We start from the raw sequence: 17,863 nt of genomic DNA, 5'->3' as shown, positions 1-17,863 counted from the left end.
GGCAAAAGGCTATGGGCGTTTTTAAAGTCTTTAGCCTTAAGCCCATTTTCTCCACTACCTCCGAGCTGATTACGCACCTTGTGCACCCAGAGTCTAACAAGGCCAGCATTTCCCCTTTGGCTCCCGATGTGGGTACCCTTAATCTCACTGGAATGGTCATAGGGCCCTTGTTTGGACTTACCAGTGAGTCATCTTCCGATTCAGATTCACTCTCTTCAGAAGAGGTTGGAGTTCCCAGCTCCTCTCCTTTTGGAGGGGCGATCTCTACAACCTACTCTGCTTTAAGTGCCATTTCGCGAGGCTTTGCTGGTTTTTTTTTTCAGGTTTTCTTCCTCCTCCTGGCGCCCCCTTTGGTTCTATCTTGGCATGGCAATCTGCAGCCCAGTGACCTTCCTTCCCACATCGGAAGCAAGCAGTGGTCTTGGGTTTTGCCGCCATTCCTCCCTTTTGAGGTTTTAACGCTTCTCGAGGGCTGGTGGGGGAGGACTTGCTCCAACCAACCCCCCTGGCATCTGTTTTGGGTCAGATCAATTTCCACCTCTGCTGCCAGCATGTACCACAGCTGCAGCTCACTGGGGTCTCTTCTGGCAATACAGCTTTGATATACATCTTCATTCAACCCATCTTTAAAAGCTTCTATCAGGGCTCCCTGGGATCAGCCTCAAATATGACACGCCAGCTCTCTAAATTCCTGGGTGTAGTTGGCCACTGATCTCCGCCCCTGATTTATGGTCTTCATCCTAATTCTGGCCTTACGTTCAGCAAGTGGGTCTTCAAACCTGGCATTCAGTGCAGTCATGAACAGGTCATAATTCATCAGCTGAGGGGCATTATCATTATGCAAAGTCACCATCCACTTTGCAGCTGTTCCCTCCAGAGCCCTGGTAACACATCTAATTTTGGCTGCTTCTGAGGAAAAATCCCCTCCATATTCCTCCATATGGCTCCAGACTTGTGCCAGGAAAAATCCTAACTCCTTGGGATCCCTCCCATATTTTACTTCCAACGGAGGCACCTTTGGAGTTCTACGTCTTCTGGCAATTACTCCCCCCACTGGGGGCCCCTGGGCTGCTGCTACCTGTTGCGGTAGCCCAGGTTGATTTATGGGGGTGGCTGCTCTAATTCTTTTGGCTGGGGCTGCCTCCCCCTCCTCTCCCTCATACCTTTGATCAGTTTGAGATTCTCCGATAGCTTCATTTAGAAGATGCATGGCTTGAGTTAGTAAAAAATTCTTTCTTTCCTTCTCCTGCCATGGCTCCTCTCTTCCACGCCAATGGGTAGTGGTCACTCCTGGAGGAGGCTTTTCCTCAGGATCCTTCCAACCGACTCCCAGGGACCATTTGGGTTTTACAGCTGTTTTTCCCCCAAGATTTAGTCCTGCTAACAAGTCGGCTTCCCCTGCTTCCTCTAGCAGCAGAGAATCTTGTCCTCCAGTTGCTCCCAGGTCTTCTTGGATGTTGGCTGGATTTGACATTGTGTTCAGACCTCTCGGAAGAAAATTTATTAATTCTCCGGGTGGGCTGGTAATGTGGAGATTCAGAATAATGTCAGCTGGTGCTCCATTCAAAATCCAAGAAAGAAATATTTAGACTCCTTTAATCAGAGAAAAGATATCTTTTACTGGAAATCAAGTGGTAGCAACAAAAGAATTCTGAATCTGAGAAAATGGGTGCATAAATCACATATACAAAGTAATGGCAACGTTCCCACCCCCAATAGTTCAATTGGCTCATCCAATTAAAAGTTGTGTATATCATCATGTGGGCATCTCCAGGTGGTGATGAGGCTTCTGTCCGTTGACCTTGACATAGCTTGATAAAGGGTTGCAGCTGTGCATAGCATAGGATAGAAACCTAAGCAAGAATATACCCCCCCCCAGTTTATACAGTTCTGGTTTGTAACACCTCCAGCTCACTTCCCATAACCATTCCCCCTCCTCCCCCCGTTACTTATGACAGCCGAAAGATGCAAAGCAAAGGGAGAAAAATCTTGAAGGCTGACAGTGCCTTTCTCCAGTTTTTTCCACAGCCAACGGAGCCACACTCCCACTCCCTGTCAGCTGCTCAGCCTCCCCCTCTGAATCAGATTCTGACAGGGACATGACAATAGGTGCCCCTGACATGAGCGACATTGAGCTGGCCACACACACCCAGCCACACACACTCTGGCCATGCTTCCCTCAGCCCGAGGTGAAACACAATCCTGCTGCAGGTCTCAATGAAATCAAGTTTGACACCCCTGCTATACAGTACGAAGATGAGGTGTATGTCTCTGTTGGTATAGTCATAGAATCAAATAGAGATGACTTGTTCCCCTTTCCCCATGTGACATAAAATTAGAATTGAGTGGAACCAATTTTTACAAGAGATTGCTATTAGTTCAGGGTGCAAGAATGGAAAAAATTGGAAAATGCATGTATTTGAGATAAACCCCTTTCAAATGAGCCCTACGGCCCTTAAAACCTATTGAGAGATCTCTTGCAGGTTGTCACATCTTAACATTTTATTGTGAACCTCCTCTCCCACATTGATTCATAAATACACAAGACCAAGGTACAAAAGCTCCACTTGACATCAAAACTAGTTTTACAAAATGACCAAAGTTTGTAGCACTACAATATGAAATTCTCAGAACCTAACAAATGAAGCCAACTATCCTGATTTGCATTCAGACCCTCATTGATTGCTATTGTCTGTTTCAAAAATGTGGATTCCTCACAAAAGAGTATGATGAATCTAATGGCACTGGTTTTGTGGAAGTTTATGCAGTTTGTCAGCATGGGTTACCCAACAGTGTGGTCAAAGCGTACAATAATTAGAGGCAATTCAGCCTGTGATTTGCTCCTAGTAGTTTTACTCCAACTTTATTTTGGAGCAAGTTCCAGTAAGTTTGATGGGATAATTTTGAGTAAACCTCCATTTATTTGGCTATAAGGAAGGAGATTATTACACTAACAAAGATCATACTCGAGATCTGACCATCTCTTCTTACACTGCAAGTGTTAGCCTGGGATGATGTTATTTGGAGGGAAGAGTACAAATGTGACAATAATTAGAGCTCCCCAACTATTCCATTACAAACCTGGTTCTTTTCAGGGCATCCAATGTTACTGGCTCTTTCAAGTAAGCTTCTTAGCTTGAAGATGTTATTAATGCCTTATAAATTGTCCTGGAGAAATCTCAGAGTAGGTAGTCTGTCAGGATTCCTCTTACCAATTGGGGTAACTCTGCAGACAGTGGGGATGAAGCCCAATCTGGGGCTCCCTCCAAATGGGTGGGATTTCAACTCCCCAAATGCTCAGTAATGGCTATGCTAAAGGCATAAGTATCAGTTCAAGTATTGTGACATAATGATGCAAGCATTGCCTCATCGTACATGCATTATAACATCATACTTAGTGGTCAGGATGTATTTCCCACTTGTCACCTTGCACCCATGGATACTTAAGGCTAGCTGAGGAATTCTGGGAGTTGAAGTCTACTCATCAGGAGGTTGGTCATATTCAGCAAGGCCGGCTCACAATATTTGGTAAGTTCCCTGATATTCTTGACTGCATTATTTTGGGGGAGAGAATGGACATTTTGGTTTCAGGAGAATAGTATAGATTTTTTTTTTTAATCAGACAACATTTGTTCTGTGTTTCAGATTTGCAATGTGTACTTTGCATTTTTCAAGTCATGGTAAATATTTGTAAGAAAGTACAGATGAATACTGTATATGCACCATACATATAATGCACAATGCTTGGGCTCCTTCCAGCTTTCCCAGTTTATTCTGTGAATTATATCTATCCAGGAATATATTTAAAGTTCTCTCAATTATGTACATGTGTGCTAACTGATTTTTATGGCTTTTCTTTCTATCTGGGTACCACAAGCATAACTGACCACCTTCTACTCAGCACTTGAATTACAGGGATGCAGAAAGGCCTTCCTTTTTTTATAGCTATTTTGAACCAAACCAGCTTCAGGTTTTGAAATGCTCTGGAAAAAGATAGGGCATCTCAAAAAACTATGGTTCAGAAGGCAATATGATTGTTAGACCACTTTAAACAATAATCACATCTGAGCTAGAATTGTGTTAGGCAGCCTTTAAATTTAAATAAATAAATAAATAAAAAAGATGACCATAATAATGAAAAAAACCCCCTGTGTTTTACAAATGTAGGGGTCTGTTTTCTTTTTCCCAAATATAAATGTAAGTTAAATAGATTCGAGAAATGGAAGAAGCTGACTGAGAGAAAGTGTAGCAGCTCTGTCAAACCTGAAAATAGGAATAAAAACATCTCATTCATACATCTATAAACATCAATAGGCTACAAGATTTCTGCAAGAAAGGGATATTACTGATACTATTACAAAGAAAAGAGCAGACGTTTTACAGAAAATTTGACAAATTTCAGCCATTCTAATGTCTATCTTAAGGGACCTTATCACAGTATTGGAATTGATTGGGTAGGTTCTGATAATATAAAGAACATTTTGAAGCCCATTGATCCATAACAACTGGCTGATAATAAAAGATTTCTTGCCTTTCTCTGTCTTACACATGGAAGTGAACAAGCATGTTGTTTGCCTCGGTCCTGATATGAAGTAATGGGGATTTTTATGAGAGTCTAGAAAGAATCTTAAATTTTGGAATAATCCCATTTTTTTTCATCATTTTCTGATTTCCAGCTTAGATATACAGTCAATATAATTTCAAATCAGAGAAACTGAATCACAACAAAGTCAACAGTGATAAAGCTGGTTGTGCCTTAGTGTTCTGCTTTCTAGAGCATTTCAGGGATCTTGTTCAGTCTGTGCTCTTCTGGACAGCAACTTCCCTGGTAAAACTTTGACACACTGAAAAAAGAGGAAAAGAAAGCAAAGCAGTGAGTGAATGAGGCAATGGAACCTTGGCTGTGAGACTAATATCTGTCAAGATTTCATTTCAGTCTAATGCAGTCCACCTCCTCCGTGACGGGCATTGCGCTGGTTCTGATGTCCATATCTACACTAGCCTTGGATCCATAGTAGGTGGACCTCCACCTAAGCAGCATAATCTTCTTGAAGTACTTCATGGTGTTGTTCTTGACTGTCACAAAGCACATGGTATTTATCATGCTATTGCTCATGGCGATGCATTCCACAATGTAGAAGGCTGTCAAGTAATGCTTTTCCTTCACAAAGACAGTGGGGAAGAAGTCACGGACAATTGTGAAGCCATAGAAGGGTGCCCAGCAGAGAACATACGCAGTTAGGATGCACATGAGCACCAGCACGGTTTTCCTTCTGCAACGAAGCCTTTTTCTGATCTGCTCTGTCTGGAAGCCTGGCACAGTTTTAAACCAAAGCTCCTGTGAAATCCTGGCATAGCAGAGGGTCATGGTGAAGACTGGCCCAACAAATTCGACGCCAAAGATGAACAGAAAATAGGATTTGTAATACATCTGCTGATCGACTGGCCAAATCTGTCCACAGAAAAACTTCTTTTGGTTTTTTATCATGAACAGTTCAGTCTCAGTTGCAAAATAGGCTGATGGTATTGCAATGATCAGGGAGACGATCCACACCAAAGCAATTAGACAGGTTGCTGTTTGGTAATTCATCCGAGGTTTCAATGGGTGAACAATGGCAAGGTATCTGCAAAATACAGAAGTTTCCAAATTTGTATTAGAAAAGATTCACTTGTTTTTATTGCTTCAAAGTAGCTTAAGGTAATTAACAGAAATGGCAATTTGTTTTATTGGCCATCGAGCTGCTCTTATTCAATATTTAAGAAATGGAATTGTAGGTAGTGTATCACTATTCCTTGATAGAATAGAGTGTGGTTAACTATAGTTTATTCATATCTGCAGGCAACCAAGATAGAAGACCTTGCCCTAATATTTGATCAAAAGACATCTTCCACTAACGTAGCATCCAATAACAAAGCGCCCCTAGAGATTCAAAGGAAGTGACCCTATAACTCCAGAAAAAAACAGCAAGATGTCCTTCGTCAAAGGAATCTGGGACCATTCTTCTGTAATTTCTTCAGATTTCAGATCTGCAGATACTGGTCACAATCATACACAGTGCCTATCCTCCACTGCCTTTAATTCTAGAGAATTGGGGAGGGTTGATTCACTTGTCCTTTGGACTGTAGTCTGTGGCACTTTCTCCTGACTCTTAAGATTATTCCTACAGCTCTTTACACTTTACAGCTGGGTACAAACATAACAATCCATATGTTGATTTTGTAATACATGTTTTATTATTTTATGTATGTGTGGATCAAGCCACTATTGGGTTATTTATAGTGCCATGGCTTGGTGTGTTGTGCAAATCCTGAATCTGTACACTGTGGGTGATTGACAGTGTGATAGTTATGGCTTTGTCTGAAGAGGCTTGGATTTGCATTGGGGAGACTGTCCAATTTGTTTCATCGAGTTTCAGAAGCAATATGGTTTCCCTCAATGAGTCACTTTGTGTCATCTTGAAGACTTGGACAGCAGTTCTGATAGTACCAATAACGGACAATATTTGTAGCTCTGGGTTGACATGAGGGGTCCTTGATGCTCTATGAACTTGGTTGATGATGTTACCTAGTTTGAGTAATAAAACATCTGCAAGAAAACAACCAAGCTCAGAGAGTGCCAAGGACCTCTTAGTTCTAATAGACTGAAGAGGCTTCTGAGCTTGAGCAGAAAGACTCTTCCAACAATGGAACACCTCTGTTACCATTTGAAATAGTTAGGGAAGGCATCCGAAACAATGCAATTGCTTCACTTTTAATATGTGGGGTTTGTGTATGTGGGAGGGTGGTGGAGGTTGTCATAGCTCTTCTTCAATTAGGTGATTGGACTGAAGTTTTGCATAGCCCTAGGGGATTATTTGTCAATGTTCACAACATCATTCTCTTAGCTCTTCAAGAACTATCAGAATGTACTAACCTGTTCTTTAGGTTTTTTTTTACAACTCATTTTGTCCACTGAGATGAGTTTCTATTCACAGAAGTTTAAAAGAGAATGATCAAAGGTAAGTTGATATCCTTTCTTTTCTCTCCACATTACAGTGACATTCTCCAAAGTCAGGCTGTACAATAAAAAAATAATCAAATCTTGTCTTTCCTATGTCACCGAATCTTTTCTGCTGAAGTGTAATATTTTCCATTTCACTGCTCTCAAATATTTTCTATTTGACCTTTGCTAAACAAGTGGTTCCCATTATTTGTACATCACACGGGTCGCCAACCTTTTGGACCTCAGGGACCACCAAAATCATAATTTTAGATCCCAGGGACCACTAACCGGTTTTGTGGGTGTGGCCTAATTTGTGGGTGTGGCTTGGTGGTCATGTGACTGGCTGGGCATGGCTTGTATGTAAATATTATAAATATTTATATAAATATTGAATTTTTTATAAAAAAGAGCAACTTTTACCCAAAATCAGGTAAAGCAGGCAGACAGATTGAGTTACTCACAGAATCATAGATTCATTCAGAGATCTATCTATCTGCCATTGGCTCGCTCAGTCTGTCACATGAAATTTGCTTGCAAGCAAACTCACAACATTAACTCACAACACACCATGCATGTAAATATCGAATTTTTTATTTTTAAAAAAGAGCAACTTCTACCCTAAATCAGGCAAATTCTTCCACATTTTTAGCCTATACTGCAAAGATATCACATCACTATAATTGCCTATAAAAACAGACATGCTAATGAATGTATCAATGTATATTCCAAGCATGCCATCAGATGTTGAATATGTCAAAAGCCACTGAAGGTTGATTTCATAAACATCCTTAGGTCATTCCAAGACTGAGCTGCTGTACAAAATAGAAGTAATGTTTGAACAGAAGGGATTGCTATCTTTATAGGATGTCCTCTGGGCAAGCCTTCCACAATTTGGCACTCTCTCCAAATGAGTTGGATTATAACCCTCTTATCCCCAACTACAGATAGCATATCAGAAAGCAGTACAGGTAGTCCTCGACTTACAACAGTTCATTTAGTGACCATTTGAAGTTACAACAGCACTGACAAAAAGTGACTTATGACCATTTTTCACATTTATGATCATTGGAACATCCCCATGGTCATGTGATTTGCATTTGGATACTTGACAACTGGTTCATATTTATGACCGTTGCAGCACCCACCCATGGTCATGTAATTTATATTTGGATGCTTGATAACTGGTTCATATTTATGTCCCAGGGTCCAGTGATCCCCTTCTGATAAGCAAAGTCAATGGGGAAGCCAGATTCACTTAACAACCATGTTCCTAACTTAACAGTGATCCATTTAACAAATGCGGCAAGAAAAGTCGTAAAATGGAGGGAAACTCGTTTAGCAAATTTCTCCCTTAACAACATAAGTTTTGGGCTCCATTGTGATCGTAAGTTAAGGACTAGCTGTACTGGTTAAGAAGATGGGGATTGCAGTTTAGCAATATGAAGGGAAGCTGATACCAAGAACATTTTTCATGCAAGTATCTACTGGCACTGAGGGTTGCTCCTAATAGAGCATGTATACCTATTTTACCTAAACTTTGCCATTTTCAAATGCAAAAGAATCCCACAAATTACTTGGGGTTCTATTTAAATCTTTTTTAAAAGCCTGTAGATTTACATAATTGCTTTAATGTAGGATTGTTGCCTGAAACAATAGATTCCCTTGTGGAGGGGAAATTGGGCAATCTTTGTTCATGATTAGTGTTTCATCGCAGCCTCCTTAATAATTACACGGGAAAGATATTCCTTTCAGCCTTGCCTGTTTTCCATATCTGAACGCTGTTCAATGTTTGAAATGCAGTGGACGGTTTGGGCATCAAGTCCCACTACGACAAACAAAGCAACAGCATTTTGAGTTATACCTGAGATGAGTACAACATGCTGTTTCAGTCTAAGCATTCTAAAACTGCAAAATCAAATCTGATTTCTACTGGTTAGTGGTCAATTGGGAAAACACAATCCTCAAAACATGTTTTGATTTATTCTGCAAATTGCCTTCTTCTGCAAATGACAATAATATCAGCATGTTAAACAAACAAAGAGCTGGGTTTCTGAAAATAAAATGCTGATTACTTTGGAACCATTTCCAGCAACCACAGTATTCCTCTCTTCTTCATGAACACTTCCAAAAGAGCAGAAACCCATCATTTATCATTAATGGAGTAACGTAGGATCACTGGAATTCCAGAGGTGAGGAATCTTAGAAAAGCCATCAATATCACTCTCAGAAAGCCAGAAGATACTATCCCGAGCAGAGGTATAAGTGGAAGATTTCTACCCAAACCTGACCAAACCTGGGGTGGTAGTGGCGGTTGATTGCTAAATCTATGGCCCCACTTTCAATCTGCACACAACTCTGCCAAGACCTAGCATCCTTTTTCAGATGTTCCCCCAGCAGCTTTTTATTACAACTTTCTGCTTTTGATGTCAAATGATAACTGTGATTTATCTTTCAGTGCAATAATGATGAAGGGTTCTGAAATGGAAGAAGGCTTCCAATAAATCATATGCTTTTTTTTTTTTTAAAAAAGAAAAGAATAAATACAGCAATTCCTGGCTTCAGTTAACCCTAGTTTCCCAACTGTCCCCTTACCTGTCCATAGCAATGGCCAAGAGTGCATTAGTTGAAACATAGAGGGAAACAGTGCGCAAATAATTGATGGATGCGCAGAGGATGTGGCCATGTTCCCAGGATAGCTGGCGCACCACATAATAGTCCATCTCAAATGGACAGCAAACAATGGCCACGATGAAGTCTGAGATAGCCAGGTTTGCAATGAGAAGATTGGTGAGATTCCGCAGCTTCTTATAACGAACGAGAGCAGCAATGAAAATGAAGTTGCCAATACCGCAGACCAACATGATGCCAGCCAGTGCCACACCAATGACAATTTTGGCAGCGAAGAAAGTGCGAGTCTTGGTCACATCATCATCATCATCCAAGAGCAGGTCATAGTCACTGTAGGTGAAGTTGAAAGGGAAGGTGAAGTTTTGATAAGCAGGGAAGTCTCCAATATGGTTGCCATAGATAGCAGCAAAGCTGGTATGTGGGTATGTGTTATTGGGATGATGTGCTTCCTGCTTCATGGTGGTGATCTTGTCTCTTTTCTTCAGTGATGCTTTATTGAACTTTATCTTTTCACCACCATCCATGGGAGAAACCTCACTGTTCTGTAAGTCATGTTCTCAACATCTTTGACAGCATCAGTATAATTTCTTACCTTTCAAGACAAGAGAGAAGACTTAGAGAAAGGATAACATACAGTTCTCTTCCCCCAAAGCTTATCTTGAGGCACGCCAAAGATTGGGAAGGACAAATCTTTTTCTAAGATCCTTTCCCACTTTTTATGCTTGGACAAAACAAGGTCAGTTTTCAAATCCACACTAGGGGCTTTTTCAGGTAGTTGCATTTTGTAAGAATATTTTCCCCACAAAAACGGAGCTCACTGATTGACAGTGAGGGGAGGGGAGGAAATAAAGTTAAATTTCCTTCAGCCTTTTGCAATTTGTGAAAGGCTCCCAAAGAAACAAAACTGCCACTCTTGCATTTTAGCAACCCAAGTAATTAAATTGAGTGTGATGAGTTGCATGCCAGCAAGATTTTATTTTGCAAGTAGATAATTCCAATACCAGTTTACATTTCTCATCCTTTTGTTGAAGTCAATAAAACAGATTGATTGATTCCTGACATGAATAAACTACCTCAAACTCAAAGGCTCAATAAATCACTCCAAATACACAAAAGTAAAAGGAAGTTGGAGAGTCTTACTGTGCAATGGAATCAATAACTTCATCCTATAGGGACAAGGGAACCAAATTCTTCATCTGCTTGGAGATACTATGCTTATATAAATCAAGAATGGCTATCCAAAGTTTTAGGTAAGGTTCTCTGATGCCCTGATCTGAGTTCTAGTCATGAAGGGCTTTCCATTTTTCTGAGTAAGGAGGATTTTCAACACTGGGTCTCTCAAATATATATTGTGCCATCTATATTGGATCATTCGAGTGAATCTATAAACTGAACACCTAGAGCTAATTGAATTTCAAGCTTCACCACTGTTTTGGATCTGTAGTTTGCTCATTTACCTGGACCACTTTTCTCTTTTATATAATGAAAAATGCTTTGTAAAAATAGGACTTGGTTGGTTTGTTATAACAAAATCAGCAGTGCAATGGCTGCTTAAATAGCCTCTGGCTTCCAGGGAAAAGGATGTGGTCAATCCAATCTGCCTGTTCTGGTTAGAAATGGTGCAAACTTTCCCATGAAAAAGAAAGAGAGGTTGAAAACCAGAGGAACTGCATATAACCTTTCATAAGTGACATTATCTTACGTAGCCTCATGTCTGTGTTTCCATTACTGTGGAAGGAAGACTGATATTTAAAGTTGCAAGATCAGATTGTATATTTTATATATAATTATGTAACTACTGAAGCCCAATGGAGCAATTGGATTCCAAATGCTGCAAAACAGTTAGGCTTATTTTGCATTGTGGAGATGTCAAGCAGCATCAGGTATTTTGTCTGGGTAGTAAAGAAGATTCTGCTTATGCTAATCAAACCTCAGTCATCATAGATTGGAGCAGTCTATATATTTCATCGTAAACAATCACACAACCGAATAAACAATTTTTTAAACATAATTTCCTGACAATACATTGGGATTCTCAGGGCAACGAACAGCTAGATTTTGCCATAAGAAACATCTCTGGGAAAGTTCAGTTGCTTATCATGTTTCATGTGTGGTAGGAATGTGTGATTCAAATGAAGAGGGAAAACCTTTCATCTAAATCCGTCTAAAGAAAAAGGTAAAAATTGCAGACTTGTTAGAGGCTTTCCTGAGGCATTAGGTGGTTGCCAGGTCAAATCTTTGTTACTGTTCTGTTGGCATTCACGTAATTGTTATTGTGTGAAATTTAAGAGAAAAAAGGCTAACAGCACCATGTGTATCGGACTTATTCAGAACTAAGTTTCACTGACTTATGTCAGTGTTTCCTACAATTCCACCGCAAAGAAACAGCCTTAGGAATAAAGCATAATTTTCTAGAGATTAATCACTACAATGTCTAAGAAGAGTGTACTGTCGAACAATTCTCTGTGGCAGAAAAATCCAAATTCAAAATCAGTGTATGCCTTGACTGTAAACAAAGGCATAATCAAAACAAACTAGTAAATTGTACATGCTGTCATCACGTTTACTGATTAAAAACAAAGCCACCTAAAATAAATAAATCAGACTGTACCTGTTCTAGAGCTTGTATTTGGGACAAATTGTGACTTCTTCATATGCTGTAATCCCAAGAATAATTGGAGAGTCTTGAAAATCACTACAGAGTTAGTGAAATTGAAGAATGCTGCCTGGTTCTAGAAGTGGCATTGCAGAATGCAGGTCTTCTTTAGAGCTGAGCAAGAGGAGAAGTCTGGCTCTCTGTGTGTCTGCATCTAAGGTCTATCCTCAGTAGGTGGCATCTTTATGCATATGTAATTTTAAAGAGGCAGTACTCAGTATGTCATATTCTGATGCACATGTGATGTATGTTAAGAATCCATTTGTGTGTTTTATCCAGCCTTCAAGAAAATGGATTTTTTAAAAAAACCTTTGAGTTTATCAAGGGCAATTATCTTAGAAGGCTTGGAGTCTGGTTTAGATCACTTGACAACCAGAGAAATCCTCTCTTTTTCCTTCTCCTCCCCAAAGGGAATTGTGCTTTTTTTTTTTTGCTGAAAATCTGAACATGGTATGATTTTTCCAAAGAGCTTTTCTGTACAGAAGTTTCAATTATTGTTGAAATTGTTTTAAGCAGCCAGTGCCATTTCAAAGATTTCTGGAGGTTGGTCATGTCCTGGACCTGATGCGACTGAATTGACTGCATGAAAGCTGCCATCTCAACTGCTAACGGAATAAATAAATACTGGGATAAGAGATAAGTGCACATAGAAATAGTCCATCCAATCCAAAGCCTTTGAAAATGCCATTGAGTGATTGCAGTTAATGGTGTCATTTCCCCCAAATTTTGCTTTTTATGTCTCATCATTTTCAGTACTTTGTCCCCCTATATGTAGATGAAATATTTAATTAGTGTACTCAGACATCCTGGCACTGATAATTATATCTATCAGTTCATTAAATCTAAGTGGTGGGATTCAACCAGTGTTAGCTGAGCAGGTGCTTCGCAGTGCATTTGAAAACAGCTCTAAATCTTACCTTCTGCTGCAGCCTCGGTGAGTAAAACAGCTGAGGCCCGGCAATCCACTCCGTCATGCTTATTAGCTGGGTTTCAAACAAAGGAAATATAGGACAGACTAGCGCAGGGGCGGGTGGGCATTGCCAACTCATTGCTGGAACAACCGGTTCACCCGAACTGGTCTGTATTGGCTGAATCCCACCCTTGGATCGAAGTCACAAATCCTACGACATGATTGATTTTAAAACAGCATGACTATGCACTGAATGAAAAAGTATTTAGGGCTCCTTGTGGAATTTGTGGTGCCTCAAAGGCACCATTAAGACCATTTGTAAAAAAATGTAAAGCCCTGAAATCTTTTTTCTCTTTAAATTAAAATCTGAGACAGAAACAAATTATCAGTTTTACTATCCCCTCTCTAATCTCTCAAACTCCCTAATTTTATCACCTTGCCTTAAGATGTTTGTTACATCTTTTTGTAGGCATGTAAGGGGGAAAAAACCTCCTCATAAAATACAGTAGTTAGTCCACTGGTCTTCAACTGTACATAGGAACACTTGTGGGTCTTCTGCCCCCAAGAATATGTGACTACTAAATCTTAACTATAGAGCAATGGACTATTTGGAATTCTGTTTGTCATCTTACCGTGTCATAGATCAAGTGACAGCTTTATTGCCCAAACTTACTGATTTACCTAAGCTGCTTCTATGCATGTTTGAGTTGCTTTTGTTATTATCATATTTAGATTCAGTCTTTTCTTTAGGAACACAAGGAGATCATGCTTACATGTGGTACTTCCTTTTATCACAATTGCATTATCCTATGAGGAAATTAGGTTGAAAGTCAATGATAGTCACACAGTGACTTGCTATGTCTGGATGATAAATTTTACATCTTAGTCCAATACATTTACCTCTACACTATACTAGATTTTCTCAAGTGACAATTATTAGGAGAGATTTCTTGTACCTATTGTAAGTTCAGGTTCTAACTACCGCATATATTTTACTTGAAAGATGAGATCTTTTCACCTTAAAATGCAGGAGCCCTTGTGGTGCAGTGGTTAAATGCAGTATTACAGGCAAACTCTGCCCATAGCCTAGAGTTTGATCCTGACCAGCCTCAGACTTGACTCAGCCTTCCATCTATTTGAGGTCAGTAAAATGAGGACTTAGATTGTTGGGGGCAATATGCAAATAATGAGGACATTGTAAACTGCTCAGAGAGTGCTGTAAAGTGATATGGGCCAGTATATAAATATAAATGCTTTTGCTATTGCTAAAAATCACACTAATTGATTAATAAGAGGTGCTTTTAAAGCAATAGAATAGAATATTAAAATATCCAGAAAGCAGTAACTCACAACTGGTACCAACCTCAAGCTCAATAATCACAGTTACAGATGCTCTCTGACAGGATTTGCTTTGCCACAAGGTAGGAGTGCCCACTGAATCTCCCATGGGAGCTATTCCACATCTGGGGACCAAATATATAAGAAAACCTTCTTCATTTGGGCCTACTCTCACCTACCCTCACTTATGTGGGAAATCTTACCTATGTAGATGGTCATTAGCCCTGCAATATTTTTTTTTTTTGCTGAACTGAGCAGCCCCTCTTCTTTTTAAGGTCATCCTTCCTGCTGCAGACAGTTGTGCGGTACATGGGGAAGCCAAATGATCCAGGACTGATTTACAAGTGTCCTTGATATAAATGGACCGGACACGGGTTTTATTAACGAGGAACTGCTGCTGCTGAATGAGAGAGATCCCTTCTGCATCATGGAAAGGGGAGGCCCGAAAGAATGGTGGTGATTTTTTGCCTCTCCAATTTACTGCAGGCAATTCTCCTCCTCAAATACAGGATGGCCTAGCCCCTTCTAGTCAATGTACAACAGAATGAAAAGCTTTCCTGTGAAGCTTTCCTCATTTCAGAAAGCATGGATTCCTTGAAGGTGAGACCCCCAGCAGCAGAAATGGGAAAGGAGACACTCAGCCCCAGTGCTTTAATGACTTTGAATCCTTTTGAGTCTAGACCTCAGTGGCCTTTCTTCTCCTCCCTTGTCAATTTACCTCTTTCATGTCTCTGATTTCCATCCAGGTTTTCCCTCCAGATCTCTATTTCTTCTCCTTTATCCTGAGTGTTTGGTTTATATGAGAAAGAATTTTTATATGTATATATGCAGGTGGGTGGTCCATTAATCCTACAAATGGGGGGACATTGTAGACAGATAATTTTAATATCTCATTCTTTTGCTGTTGTTGTTCTGGCTCTGTTTTTTCTTTTCAGAAAGATTCTGACCAATTGGAATAAACGTGTATGCATATATATGCATGTACACCCCCACACCCCCCCACACACGTTTGCACATATAGGGTGCAAACATATGCAAGTAATATACATTCACTTTAATTAGGTGGATTTATAAGATGGGTTTCAATTGTCATTAGCAGCCATAGATAAAATGACAGAACTGGATGTTGTGTAGGTATTTGAGGTTAGTTTATTTTTTCCCTATTGGTGGGGAAGGGTTATATCAAATTCAGAGTTGTCCCCTATTCACATCATCATGTAGCTGCAATACGAATTAATATGAAAAAAAAATATCTGATTAGCTTCAATAGATATTCTTCTCCTAATGGTAATTGGTTCATGGGTGGGTATATGATATTTATTTAGATTGCATTCTGAAGGAAAGGTTTAAGCCCTTTTGCCCATGAGATGTGATGTGAATGATGCTTCCACTCTGTATTTGAATATTTATTCCTTTATTTTTTAAATGACATGGTTGGTAATCATTATCTTAGCGCCTTTTGTGGCTAGCTTAAAATGGGCTGCAGAAAATGATACTGGGATTGCTCTTAAAGAAGAGATAAAAAACAGATGAGTAAAGAAAGTGGTATGCTGAATACATTGGCTCAGAGTGCCAGTGATACAACCTACGTTTTTCTGGGCAACAGAATAAGAGAAATGACCTTTAAAATGGAATTGTACGGCCTTTATTGTACCAAGGGCTGCACATTTTTTCCAATGTAACTGAGTTTTTAGCAGGAAATGATGAAGACAATCAAAGAGTGGTTAAATATAGAAGAGAAAGAGGAAAATCCCCCCTTTTTTTCTCAGTTAAGAAAATTGTTCTTTCAGTCAGGCAGTATGATGTTTTGCAAAATATATTACTTGTAGCAGACACAGTATAGTGAATATAATAGAACATAGCATGTAACTCTTACTTGGTAAGTGCCTCAAAATTAGAAATGCTGCCTTGCATAGCTGAACATGCCTAGTGTTCTGGACTAGCAGGCTTGAAAGCCTGCATTCGGATTGGTCCGCTAACAGCGGGTCGTGATTGGTCGCTCCAGACTGATCCGATTGGTTAGTTAACGGGCTGCCGCGATTGGGCAAACCAAGCGCGGCAAGCTCAAATCGATGTCATTGGATGCTTAGCCACAGCCAGCTCTATAAAAGGGGCTGCTGCGGCTAGGATATTTCGCTCAGATCGGAAGTCACTAATAAAGAGCTGTTGTTGCTATCTGAGTCTCGTCTCCGTTCTTGGACCCATCCTTCCAGACTTAACACTGGCGACGAGGATGGGATGCGGAGACAGCAGAGCTGACTGAGCACTCGCAGAAGATTGACCGAGCACGTGGCTGACAGCGCGCAGACGTCGGCAGAATGGCCAGCAGCGCTGTACCACCCGCCCCGTTCGATCCAGCCAGCAAGGACTGGGACTCCTATATGGACAGGTTTCAAATGTTCCTAGAGTCCAACAATCTGAAGGATGCCACTCCCAGCAAAAAACGAGCAGTTTTCCTGACGCATTGCGGACCCACCGTCTTTAAGATGGCCAAAGCACTTGCAAAACCGGCTGAAGTCAAATCAATGGACTGGGATACCCTTGCTCCCATCCTTCGCAACCATTACACTCCAGCGGTACCGACTCTCATCCGCAGACACGAATTTTACCAAAGGGATCAACGCGAAGGTGAGAGCATCGGGGATTTTGTGGTTGACCTAAGGAACTTAGGCTGATTGTGTGGCTTCGTTAATCTAGAAGAAGCCATGCAGGATCGAGTCATCCTTGGCCTAAGAGATCCAACGGTCCAAAGCAAGATCATGGCCAAGGGAGACATCTCCCTCGCGGATTCCATAGCCGACGCCACTGCAGCTGAAGCCGTAAATCAGCAGCATAAGGCAAATGGGGCCAGCCGCCAACCCACCAACGATATACGGCAACGCCATCAGGGAAATACACGTCAGCCACCCATCATGAAGACATCGAATCCTCATCGGATAGTGAAAAGGAAGAAGTCCACAGACTCCGGTCAGAATGCGAGCAATGAGACCGGGCGGGGTCGTAAATCGAACTTCCAATGCACCGGGTGTGGTGGGAACCACCCACGATCCGAATGCAGATTCCTAGACACCATCTGTCATTTTTGTGAAAACGAGGGCATATTGCTAAAGTATGCCGGAACAAAAGAGGTTCCAGCCCCAGACGGAAAGAAAACAGTCCCAGAAAAACCGATGGCACCCCACCACAAATCAGGACCGCCCAAACAACCAGTGGAACCAGTACAACAGACCCGGAAGTTTACTGGCGCACCCAGATGGGAAGAAGCACATCAGACTATCACCATCGGCCACGCTTCATCCTTGGACACCAAAAAATCCATGTAGAGGTCACCATCGAAAATCAACCGTGC

At 40.8% G+C, this 17,863-nt stretch overlaps 1 protein-coding gene across 1 annotated transcript; it reads right to left on the bottom strand.

Moving 5' to 3' along the window:
- Positions 1-860: 860 nt before the first annotated feature.
- PROKR1 (prokineticin receptor 1) lies at positions 861-12,379 on the bottom strand. The gene is made up of 3 exons (XM_026668408.2): positions 12,222-12,379; positions 9,575-10,202; positions 861-5,624 (listed from the first exon to the last, which is right to left on the bottom strand). Exons 2-3 carry the CDS (start codon positions 10,132-10,134, stop codon positions 4,928-4,930), a joined length of 1,257 nt encoding a protein of 418 aa, XP_026524193.2. The 5' UTR covers positions 10,135-10,202; positions 12,222-12,379; the 3' UTR covers positions 861-4,927.
- Between the last annotated feature and the right edge of the window lie 5,484 nt (positions 12,380-17,863).

Source organism: Notechis scutatus, chromosome 1 (assembly GCF_049901735.1).
Source record: "Notechis scutatus isolate UNSWTSFEM ecotype Mainland chromosome 1, rNotScu1.2, whole genome shotgun sequence".
Taxonomy (NCBI): Eukaryota; Metazoa; Chordata; class Lepidosauria; order Squamata; family Elapidae; genus Notechis; species Notechis scutatus.
This window is presented reverse-complemented; position numbering and strand designations above follow the sequence as displayed.